Source organism: Chiloscyllium plagiosum, chromosome 23, assembly GCF_004010195.1.
Source record: "Chiloscyllium plagiosum isolate BGI_BamShark_2017 chromosome 23, ASM401019v2, whole genome shotgun sequence".
Taxonomy (NCBI): domain Eukaryota; kingdom Metazoa; phylum Chordata; class Chondrichthyes; order Orectolobiformes; family Hemiscylliidae; genus Chiloscyllium; species Chiloscyllium plagiosum.
In genome coordinates, this window is record NC_057732.1 from 52,304,808 (window position 1) to 52,317,559 (window position 12,752).

Consider the following 12,752-nt stretch of genomic DNA (forward strand, 5'->3'; position numbering starts at 1 on the left):
CCCATAGAGAGATAGAGGGAGAAAGGGAGAGAGAGAAAGAGCAAAAGAGACCCAGAGAGAGAGAGAGAGAGAGAGAGCAAGAGAACCCATTAGGGAGGGGAGAGAGAGAGAGGGGAAACAAATTTTGTTGAGTCTGGGAAGCTTCAAATTCCAAGCAGAAATGAACAGGCCATAACTGAAAGGGGAACAATGACAGAGCAATGTCCATTCAGAGTTTCAGGATGTGCAAACTCAACTAAGTCAATTAATCTTCCCCAATCTACTTTGTTCTTAAACAGGAAGAGGCAGGAGGGCTATTATAATTTATCACCCCTGAAGGAATCCCTGTTTGGAACTGTGGCCATTTAAAAACATCCTCCAAATTTATGGAATGCCTTGAACAAAAGAACAGGAATAGGCCATTCAATTCTGTTCCACCATTCAATGAGATCTTGGCTGATCTGTGGCCTACCTCCATCTACCTGCCTTTGGCCTGTATCCCTTAATACCTTCGCTGAACAAAGAATTATTCATCTCAGTTTTAAAATTAACAATTGATCCAGCATCAGTTGTGGAAGAGAGTTCCAAACCTCTCCCGCCCTTTGTGTGGGGAACATCTCTCCCGTACGAACTCTGGCCCTACTTCTCAGACTATTCCCTCGTTCAAGAATCCCCAACCAGTGGGAATGGTGGATCTGAATCTGCCCTGTCTTTTCCTGCTAATAGCTTGATCAACCCTCAACCTTCAAACTTCTAGAGACATTTTTATAATCTCTCCTCATAACCTAACCCTGACGTCCTCATATCATTCTTGTAAACCTACGTTATACTCCCTCCAAGGTCAACACAACCTTCTTAAGGTGATGTGTCCAGATGTACTCAGAGGTAGGGTCTAGCTAGGCTTGTGTATAACTGCAGCATAATGTCTGCAACCAAAACTCCTCAAGTATAGGTTCTTCGGGTTTGATACGAACTGTTTCTTCACTTATTTGTGGGGTATGAATAAATGCCAACATTTATTGCCCACCCCTATTTGCTTTTGAGAAGATGGTGGACAGCTGCTCTCTTGAACCGCTGCAGTTCAGAAAGGATTTACAAGGATGTTGCCAAGGTTGGAGAGTTGAGCTATAGGGAGAGGCTGAATAAGCTGGGGCTGTTTTCCCTGGAGTGTCAGAGGCTGAGGGGTGACCTTACAGAGATTTATAACATCACGAGGGGCATGAATAGGGTGAATAGACAAGGTCTTTTCTCTGGGGTGAGGGAGACCAGAACTAGAGGGCATTGGTTTAAGGTGAGAAGGGAAAAATTTAAAAGGGATCTAAGGGATAACTCTTTCACACAGAGGGTGGTGCGTGTATGCAATGAGCTGCCAGAGGAAGTGGAGGAGGCTGGTACAATTGCAACATTTCAAAGGGATCTAGATGGGCATTTGAATAGGAAGGATTTAGAGGGATATGGGTCAAATGCTGGCAACTGGAACTAGAATAATTTAGGATTTCTGGTCATCATGGATGAGATGGACCAAAGGGTCTGTTTCTGTGCTGTACATCTCTATGACTCTATGTGCTGCAGGTAGACCCATAATGCTGTTAGGGAGGGAATTCCAGGATATTGACCCAGCAATACTAAAGGAATGCCGATATACTTCCAAGTAGAACTTTCAATCTTATTTCAAATGTTTTATGCTATACCACACTTACTGCAATGTTTAACTTTTAACTCTTTCTTTATTTCTAAGTTGTTCCATTGATTCTATACTTAGGGACTTGGACCTAAGATGGTGCCAGGAATATACAATTATACCATTTTCACTGTACTCCTGTACTTCAGTACATGTGACAATAAGATCAAAATCAAATCAAGTCAGGATGGTGAGTGAGCCAGAGGGGAACTTGCAGGTGATGGTGTTGCCATGTATCTGCTGCACTTGTCCTTCTAGATGAAGTGCTGCCTGAGGATCTTTGGTGATTTTCTGCAGTGTATCTTGTAGATGGTACACACTGCTACAACTAAGCGTCAGTGGTGGAGGGAGCGGATGTTTGTGCATGTGGTGAAAATCAAGCGGGCTGCTCTGTCCTGAATGGTGTCAAGCGTTTTGAGAGCTATTGGAGTTACATCCATCAGACAAATGGAGAGTGCCTTACAGATGATGGGCAGGCTTTGGGGAGTCAGGAAGAGAATTACTCATTGCAGCATTCCTAGTCTCTGGTCTACTCTTGTAGCCACTGTTTTTACGTAATGAGTCCAGTTGAGTTTCTGTTCAATGGTAACCCCCCAGGATGTCAACAGTTGGAGATTCAGTGATGGTAACACCACTGAATGTCAAGGGGCGATGTTAGATTGTCCCTTTTTGGTGATGGTTATTGCCTAGCATTTGTGTGGCATACATTACTTGTCAGCCCAAGCCTGCATATGATCCAGATCTTGTTGCACTTGAACATGAACTGCTTCAGTATCTGAGGAGTTGCAAATGGTGCTGAACATGGTGCAGTCATCAGTGAAGATCCCCACTTCTGACCTTTTATGATGAAGGGAAGTTCATTGATGAAGCAGCTGAAGATGGCTGGGCCTAGGACGCAACCCTGAGGAACCCCTGCAGAGATGTTCCGACCTCCAACAACCATGACCATCTTCCTATGTTCCAGGTATGACTCCAACCAGCGGAAGTGAACATGTGCTGTCCCTCGCCCCTCCCCTCTGGAATTCAGCTCTTTTGTCCATGTTTGAACCAAGGCTGTAATGAGGTCAGGAGCTGAGTGGCCCTGGGGGAACCCAAACTGGGTGTCACTGAGCAGGTATTGCTGAGCAGGTGCTGCTTGATAGCACTGTTTATGACATCTGCCATCACTTTATCAATGATTGAGAGTAGACTGATGGAGCAATAATTGTCCAGGTTGGATTTGCCCTGCCTTTTGTGTACAGGACATACCTGGGCAATTTACCACATTGTGGTAACTGTATTAGAACAGCTTAGTTAGGGGAGCGGTAAGTTCTAGAGCACAAGTCTTCAATACTATTGCTGCATGTTGTCAGGGCTTTGGGTATCTAGTGCCTCCAACTGTTTCTTGATAGCATGTGGCTTTAATTGAATTTGCTGAAGAATCACATCTATGATACTGGGGTCAACTGAAGGAGACCAAGATAGATCAAATATTTGGCACTTCTGGCTGAAGACTGCTTTGATTGCTTCTGCCTTATCATTTGCCCTGATGTGCTGGGCTCTTCCATCGTTGAGGATGGGGATATTTGTGGAGCCCCCTTCTCCAGTGAGTTGTTTAATTGTCCATCACCATTCCCAACTGGAATTGGCAGGACTGCAGAGCTTGGATCTGATTCATTGGCTGTGGTATTGCTTAGCTCTGCCTATCACTTGCTGCTTTTGCTGCTAGGTATGTAAGTAGTCCTGTTTAGTGGCTTCACCAGGTTGACACCTTGATTTCAGGTCTGCCTGGTACTGCTCCTGGCATGCCCTCCTGCACTCTTTATTGTACCAGGGTTGATCCTCTGGCTTGATGGGAATGGTTGACTGGGGGATATGCCGGGCCATCAGTTCACAGATTATGAAACCAATAGAGAAAATACTAGAAAATCTCAGCAGGTCTGGCAGCATCTTTGACAAAGGGTCAGTTAGACTCGAAACGTCAGCTCTTTTCTCTCCTTACAGATGCTGCCAGACTTGCTGAGATTTTCAAGCATTTTCTCTTTTGGTTTCAGATTCCAGCATCTGCAGTAATTTGCTTTTATCCAGGTTACAGATTGTGCTGGAGTACAATTCTGCTGCTGTCGATGGCCCACAGCTCCCCATGGATGCCCGGTCTTGAGTTGCTAGATCGGTTTGAAGTCTGTCCCATTTAGTATAGTGATAGTGCCACACAACACGATAGAGGGTATTCTCAATGTGAAAGTGAGACTTCGTCTCCACAAGGACTGTGTGGTGGTCACTCTTACTGATATTGTCATGGACAAACATCTGCAGCTGGCAGATTGGTAAGGATGAGGTCAGGTATATTTTCCCCCTTGTTGTTTCCCACCTGCCATAGACCCAGTCTAGCAGCTATGTCCTTCAGGACCCAATCAGCTCAATCAGTAATGCTGCTGCTGAGCCACGCTTGGTGGTGGACAGTGACATCCCCCACTCTGAATACATTCTGTGCCCTTGCCCCCCCTCAGTGCTTCTTCCAAGTGTTGTTCAACATGGAGGAGTACTGATTCATCAGCCGAGGGAGAACAGTACATGGTAATCAGCAGGTTTCCTTACCCATGTTTAACCTGAAGCCATGAGAATTCATGGGGTCCAGAGTCAATGTTGAGGACTTCCAGGGCAACTCACTGACTGTATACCACTGTCCAAGAATTATTTCTTTATCTTTCTGCTTAATACTAAGAAGGACTGTCATGTTCTTTAGTTTTTACATTGTACCTAAGAGTTTGCACCAAGGAACCTTTGTACCTAAGATGGTGCTGTACTTGGGTCTTTGGATTAATAATCTAATGATAATACCACAAGGCCATTTGCCCCTATGTCTTTAAAAAGTTACTTCTAGGCAACGGTTGTAGAAAATCTGGACATCATATCAGGGTGGCAGAACAGTCTACTCTGAGCTCTGCAACATCTAACCCTCTTGTCGAAAATGGGCACTGAGCTCACAGTTACATCACAACTTCCCTCAGAGACTCACCTACATGATCGTTCTCTGGGCAGGAACATCCCAAGATGCTTTGGAGAAATACTAGGGGACAATATGTCATATTGTGCCTCCTTCAGGAGATGCCCAAAAACTTGGCCAAGGAGTTTGATTGGAGTGGATGTGTTAAAGGAGCAAAGTGAATACGAGAGGCAGAGACGCCCCATGAGGGAACCCCAGCAGCTCAGTCAGAATTGCAGCAGCATCTGGACATCCCAGACTAATCGCAGCCCTTGATCTTGGTGAGAGACGTCCTGCCAAAGAGAGAGTCTGCAGCCCGTCAGAAAGTAAAGAAGAACTTCTGGTGAATCCACACGATTGGGAAAGCTGGCACTGACTGCTCTCAATGTTTCAAAATTCCACGAAAAAACCCCTGATATTCCAGTGACAAACAGAGTAGGGACCGAGGCAAAAGTGAGGCCTGCAGATGCTGGAAACCAGAGTCTAGATTAGAGTGGTGCTGGAAAAGCACAGCAGATCAGGCAGCATCCGAGGAGCAGGAAAATCGACTCTATTCCTGATGAAGGGCTTTTTCCCGAAACGTCGATTTTCCTGCTCCAAAAAGAGTAGGCACTGAGTCTGGTAATCAGCACCTCCACAAACATTCTTTCAATATATGACAGAGAGATATGTGTGCAAATAACTCTTAAACTTGCAGTTCTATATTTTTGTTAATCTGTACTGCAATAACTCACCCCAGCCTCTTTTCACAGCACCTTCCAAATCCATGACCACTCCCATCTAGAAGGACAAGGGCAGCAGCTACATGGGAACACCACTCCCTGCAATTTCCCGCCAAGCCACTGACCATCCTGACTTGGAAATATATCACCGTTCCTTCAGTGTCGCTGGGTCAAAACCCTGGGATTCTTCTTACAACACTGGTGATCTACCCCCAGCAGGAGGACTGCACTGGATCAAGACAACAGCTCACCACCACCTCCTTCTCAAGGGGCAACTAATAACAGGCAATAAATGCAGGGCCCAGCCAGAGACGCCCACATCCCATGAGTGAATTAAAAGAGAATGCTCATGACTGATTTTCAGTTGAGATGATGTTTTACTGTTGTAATACTTTCTGAGGTGCTGGGTTCATATTTTCTGAGTGATAGCGAGCCTGCCTTGGTGTTTCTGCCACTCAGAAAACAGCACTAATAGAGAATACACAGTTCGAGTGAAAATAACATGAAATGCTAGGAGCATTGTGAAGTGAGGGACTTAGACCTGATGAGTGCTAACACTAATAAAGAAGACAGAAATCAAGAGGAACATAAACAGGCAGTGATGTTATTGACCAGCTGCACATCGCTGAAGGCCACACATGGACACAAGGAGAGGAAGGAAGTGGCAGCATGTGGAGACTGAAACACCCTTGAGAAAAGGAAGAAGTCTTTAATGGGTGACCTCCCAATCTTCTTCATACATTTCTGACCATGTCTCAATGAACTGCAGTAAAGCAGTATAAAAGCTGGAGGTGGGAAGTGACCTCGTGCCTGAGCTTAATGTGGAATACAGCCATGTCAAAGCATTTATTATCTTCTGCTGTCTGTGAAAGGCAACAGTGCTCAGTGATAGAGGGCAGGGAACTTCAGGTAGTGACTTGTGGATACCATCAAGAGAAACCAATTACACTGCGTTCTACGAACATATAAACAAGGAACAACAGTAGGCCGCTCGGCCCATTCAGTGAGACTGTGGCTGATCTGATTTTAACCTCCACTCTACATTCCTGCATATTCTCAATAATCTCCCATCCCTTTGGTCATTAAGAATCTATCTCCCGCCTTCAAAATATTTAAAGATTCTGCATCAATGGCCGTCTGAGGAAGGGAATTCTGCAAACTCTCAATGTTCTGAGAGAGAAAATGCTTCCTCCTCTCTGACTCAAATGGGTGACCCTTTCATTTAAACTATGACCCCTAATTCTAGATTCTCCCACAATAGGAAACATCCTTTCCACATCCCTCCTCCCAGTCAAGTCCCCCCAGGATCTACTACATTCCAATGAAGTCCCCATGGGCTGTTCTAAACTCCAGAGGATACAGACCCTGCTGGTCTAGCCTCTCCTCATAAGGCAATGGAAAGGTTCTAAATGTCCTCTTACTGTTGGAATGTTTCTGCTGGATTCACTAACATTACGACTCATCGGTTTTCAGTCTAACTCACTCCCTTCATGACGCCCACATGTTGTCTTTAATAGCATCATGTTTGTTTGTTTTTATTCATTCACAGGACGTGGACGTCATTGGCTGGACCAGCATGTCCCTAATTACTCAGAGGGCAGTCAAGAGTCAACCACATTGCTGTGGGTCTGGAGTTACGTGTAGACCAGATGGGATAAGGACAGCAATTCCCTTCCCTAAGGTGAACCAGATGGGTTTTCCATCAACCGATGATGGCTTCAAGGTCATCATTTAACTCTTAACTTTTTATTGGAGTCAACTTCCACAATCTGCCATGATGGGATTTCAACCCAGGTCCCCAGAACATTACCTGGATCTCTGATCTAATAGTCCATGATCATACCACCAGACCATCACCACCTTTATGTGCTGCATAAGAGGGCATCTTAGTACATCCCATTTTCTGATTGTTAGAGACTTCAATGCTGACTCGCCACCTCGGGTCGTGTTTGAAAAATAGTGCTGCATTCATTTAATATTTCCCCTTCAAGAAATGTCCAAACAGACAGATTCTATAATAATTTGAATCATTCCACAGAATGGGCCCACCTTCAATCAAACATGTGAGAATGGGAATGAATAAATCAGCATTCTTATTTCTGGTGAAAGTGGAACCGATACAAATACCTTCTTAAAATCTGAGTTTATTTTTCACTGAAAACAAGGAACAGCTTCCAAGAACAGCAACGATGCTGTCAAAAAGCTGATGTGAGTGGGTGGAGAGGGGGTAATCACAGTGAGTTTGGCAAAGTAAATTGCATTCTAAGGAGGTTACAGAGTTATAGAGTCATACAGCACGGAAACAGACCCTTCAGTTCAACTCATGTGCACCAACCAGATATCCCAATCTGACCTAATCCCATTTACCAGCATTTAGCCCATATCGCTCTAAACCCTTCCTACTCATGCACCCATCCAGATACCTTTTAAATGTTGTAATTGTACCAGCGTCCACCACTTCCTCTGCCAGCTCATTCCATACATGTACCACCAACTGTGTGAAAAAGTTACCCCTCAGGTCCTTTTTCCATCTTTCCCCTCTCACCTTAAACCTTTGCCCTCTAGTTCTCGACTCCCCCACTTTTGTAAAAAGACTTTGGCTATTCACCCTCTCCATGCCCCTCATGATTTTATAAACCTTTGTAAGGTCACCCCTCAGCCTCTGCTGCTCCAGGGAAAACAGTTCCAGCCTTTGTGTTTGGTTTAAAGGAAATAAAGTTTCAGTTGGCAGGGCTTTTGAGAAAATATCACAGCCTCTCCTTGTCTCTTAAGTGATACGAGGATGATGCTGGAAGGTAGGGTTGAAGTAGATAATCAGTCATGAAGTTACTCAATGACACAGCAGGCTCCAAGATCTAAATGGTTTACTCCTCCTATTTCTTATACAGTATCAGATCAACATTTCATGATGAAACATTCTTCTTTTTTTAAACTTGATGGTTGGTCTAATTTTCTTGAACTGGTTCCTAAAACAGGAGAGTTAAATTTTTTTAGCGTAGGAGGTCACGGGCTCGGGTCGAAATGGCTGAAGCCAACGGTGGAACGAAAGAATTGGGACAGATGAGTCGTCGGGTTTTCACAGCAAGGAAAGAGGCCCTTCAGCCCATCATGCCTGTGCCGGTCATCGAACTTCTATCTGTTCCAATCCCATTTTCCAGCAATTGGCCCTTGTATGCTATGTCAAAAAGTGTGGCGCTGGGAAAGCCCAGCAGGTCAGGCAGCATCCGAGCAGCAGGAGAATCGATGTTTCAGAAATAAGCCGTGTATGCTATGGTGTTTTAAGTTCTCATCCAAATAGTTCTTAAATACCTTAATGGCTCTTGCCTCTACCACACTCTTAGGGCCTGAATTCCAGGTACTCACAACACTCTGGATGAAAAACACCTTCTCGAAACCTCCTGCTCCTTACCTCAAAGCTCTTGGCCGCTTTATCTTTTCTGATTGGACCTTTCAGAACTCTGTGCCACTCACCTTCTCTGCTGTAACCACTGTCACAGGCAGTGGTAGAGGCGATAGGGGTGTTTAAGGGGCTTTTAGATAAGTACATCAATAAAAAAGAAATGGAGAGGTATAGACCAGGGCAGGCAGAAGGGATTAGTTTAATTTGTTATCATGTTCGGTATAACATTGTGGGCCGCAGGGCCTGTTCATGTGATGTACTGTTCTATACTCGAAGGAGAAAACTCCTGTCTATCCAGTCTCTTTTCAGAGCTGGAATCCTCTAGCCCAGGAAAGATGCTGGTGGATCCCCTCTGCATCCCCTCACATCCTTCATATTGTGTAGAGACCAGAACTGCACACAGTTCTCCAGCTGTGGCCTAGCATTGTACACAGCTCCGTGATATTCTTGCTCTTGTATTCAATATCTTTTACTAATGAAGGCAAGTATCCCATACACCTTCTTCACCATCTTCTCTACCTGCCGTGCTGCCTTCAATGATCAGTGAACATGTTCTCCAAGGTTCCTCTGATCCTCTGGGTCCACCCTTTCATCAGGTAATCCCTTCCCTTGTTAGTCCTCCCAAAATTCATCACCTCACACAAACAGGAGAGGGGAGATAGAGAGTTCTTGGAACACGATAGGGCTGGAGGGGAGGGAGTACAGAGACAGGGATGGTCAAAATTGTACAGGAATTTAAAGACTAGGACGAAGATTTTGCACTTTGAGCTTTTTCTTTCATTAATTCATATGCCAGCGTTTATTGTCCATCCCTAAGTACCCAGATGGCATTTAAGAGTCAACCATATTGCTGATGCTTTGTAGTCCAGACTGCCGAAGGATGACAGATTCCCTTCCCTAAAGGTCATGAATGAATAAGATAGGTTTTTACAGTGGTTGCAATTCAGCAAGAGATTTTACAGTCAATCTAAAAAAAATATTGAATCCAAATCTCACCATGTGGCAGGGCGGGGATGTGAACCCTTGTCCCTATATCATTAGCTTAGAGATCACAGACATTAACTTGACAATTCACCACCCTGTCTTCCAGAGCTAGAAGTCAGTCAGGTCATCTGTTAGAGACGCATTTCTGTGACTTTCTGAACACAGAACAGGGTTGGGGGTGGGAGTGGGGGGATTCATTTTTAAGTGAAGAAGTTTACCTTTACTGCATAATAGTGCACTCCATAAGTTGGAAGAGATTCTGCAATGCTCATGTAACTGGGAAGGAAAAGAAATGGAAGGAATGTTAGAAATAATTTTGAATCACTTTTCTCCTAGTGTTCCAGAAACATTGAAACATTTACACAGTGAAACCTATAAATAAAAACAGAGGAAAACAGACGGCAGAAGGACTGTGAATATTAAGAATAACTCAAAGAGGAAACATTTGAAATAGGCAAATGAGCAAAATGAACAGAAATTAAACATCCCTGAAATCAGTCATTAAAAGGCATTGGTGAAAAATATAAATCAGATTTGCGTTGACCATAAAAGGGCAAGAGTTTTAAACTTGGAAGTCACTGCTGGTGATGCTATCACACAAACACAGAACGTGTTTGAATCAGATTCCTCACTTCACTGCTTAAATCAAGGAATTAATCTGTTTATTTTGAAACTACACAAGAACGGGCAAGAGAGGGAGTCTGTAGTCAGTTTGCAGGAGAACATTGCTCGTGGTAAAGTCCAGCGATTCGGTTTTTTCCAACAGATCAGGAAGATACAGTCCTGATAAAAATTAATCCCAGAAAATTTATTTCCAGAAAATGCACAACTTACTTCACAATAGCTTGTCCTCTGGTCTGTCCGCTGACCTTCTTGTGGTGTTCGATCACTCTGTCCTCACTGAAAGGTAGCAGATAGCAAGCATTACATTTAAAACTGCACTGTGACTTTTTGAAAATGCTGTACACTGAGGTTAGCACCAGGTTTGAATGGTCTGTTCTTCCATTCATCAAGATTTGTTGGAATGTCTACCCAAATCCCGCATTCCCACACTTTCCACATCTCTTTGAATTCCCTCAGCATCCATTTCTCAACCTTTGTCTTGAATGTGCAATTATTATTTATTTTAAAAAGATGGTTAATTTGAATTTTTAAGAAATTGGCACAGTGTTGACAATGGTTGTCAGGGGCTGTATGGGTGGCTCTTGCTGATCCACAGCAGCAGGCCCATGTTTTATCTCAACAGCAACTACAAAGGGAAAGAATTTGAATTTAATTACCGTGGGCACGGTGGTTAGCACTGTTGCCTCACAGCGCCAGAGACCCGGGTTCAGTTCCCGCCTCAGGCGACTGACTGTGTGGAGTTTGCACATTCTCCCCGTGTCTGCGTGGGTTTCCTCCGGCTGCTTCGGTTTCCTCCCACAGTCCAAAGATGTGCAGGGCCAGGTGAATTGGCCATGCTAAATTGCCCGTAGTGTTAGGTCAGGGGTAAATGTAGGGGCATGGGTGGGTTTCGCTTCGGCGGGTCGGTGTGGACTTGTTGGGCCGAAGGGCCTGTTTCCACACTGTAATGTAATGTAATGACATACCCCCCCCACCCCTGGACAAAATAATGCTTCGCTACAAAGTGTGAGGCTTCAAAAAGCTTCTGAGACAAATGAGAGGCTGGAAGAAACTCCCACAAAGAATTTAAGCTCAATCCATAGTGCTTTGTGCAACAATGACTCACCAAAGGTAACAAAGCAGTGCTGGAAAAGCACAACAGGTCAGGCAGCATCTGAGGAGCAGGAAAATCCACGTTTCGGGAATGATCGACGTTGATTTTCCTGCCCCTCGGATGCTGTCTGACCTGCTGTGCTTTTCCAGTACCACTCTAATCTTGACTCTGATCTCCAGCATCTGCAGTCCTTACTTTCGCAAAGTTAACAAAGCTGGCAATTCGAGCTTCATCTTTGTACAGTGATGGGATATCTTTTTACATAGAGATCTCCAGGAACATCCTCAGGGAAAGAACTCTCAGCTCAAGAAAAGGATTCTGCAGAAATCAATCACTACTCTGCTAGAAGGGTTCAGGCAATCTCCAAGTGCCATAACTGCAGAACTAGTGAGTAACAAGAAACCCTTTCCATTCAAGCCTACTCCACTTACTGAGTCAGCCTGGGCAGGTAACTCCAGCCAATCAACTAAAGCTGCTGTATTCTGAATTCAATTCTTCAACCCCTTCTCCTCAAAAAAGAAATCCTCAAGCAAATAAAGGATCTGCAATGTTACACGTCTGAACTGACTCACATCTTTATAAATACTTTAATTTGTACCTATTTTTAATCTTTGAATCTTCATTTTATCACCCTGTTACGTAATAAATCATAGCAATAATTGCACAATAACCTAATTTTTGATCTTACTTAACACAAAAGCTTGTTACTGGTTATTTTTAAATTAGAACACTCAAAAACTAAAGTTAGGGTAACATTCTACATGAATTCACAGCTAACCAACTCTGAGTATCCATCATCCTCTGGGGGACAGAATTCCAATGATTTACAAATTTCTCTTCATTTCATTCCTAAATTCCAATAACATTGTTTGAGACTGTGACCCAATTTTCCAAATGGGAAAAATATGAGTTTAGCATTGATAAGACCATAAGACATAGGAGTGGAAGTAAGGCCATTTGGCCCATTGAGTCCACTCCACCAGAATGGGAAGTTGCGTGTGGAGGCTGAAGAGATTGGGGAGACATTGAATGAATACTTTTCGTCAGTATTCAATCAGGAACAGGACATTGTTGTCAATGTGAGTACTGAGTCACAATTAAGTAGAATGGATGGCTTTGAGGTATGTAGAGAAGAGGTGTTGGAAATTCTGGAAAGGGTGAAAATAGATAAGTCCCCTGGGCCTGATGGCATTTATCCTAGGATTCTCTGGGAAGCAAGGGAAGAGATTGCAGAGCCATTGGCCTTGATTTTTATGTCCTCGTTGTCTACAGGAGTAGTGCCAGAAGATTGGAGGCTAACAAAT

At 44.0% G+C, this 12,752-nt stretch overlaps 1 protein-coding gene across 6 annotated transcripts in view; it reads right to left on the reverse strand.

Moving 5' to 3' along the window:
* Positions 1 to 12,752, reverse strand: part of frmd4a (FERM domain containing 4A) — a 721,373-nt gene that overhangs the window by 97,005 nt on the left and 611,616 nt on the right. For all 6 annotated transcript variants that reach the window (XM_043714187.1, XM_043714188.1, XM_043714186.1 and 3 more), the window contains 2 exons: positions 10,566 to 10,631; positions 9,950 to 10,007 (listed from right to left, as the gene is read on the reverse strand). In XM_043714187.1, the coding sequence (XP_043570122.1) occupies positions 9,950 to 10,007; positions 10,566 to 10,631 (124 nt within the window). The remainder of the gene's footprint in view (positions 1 to 9,949; positions 10,008 to 10,565; positions 10,632 to 12,752) is intronic.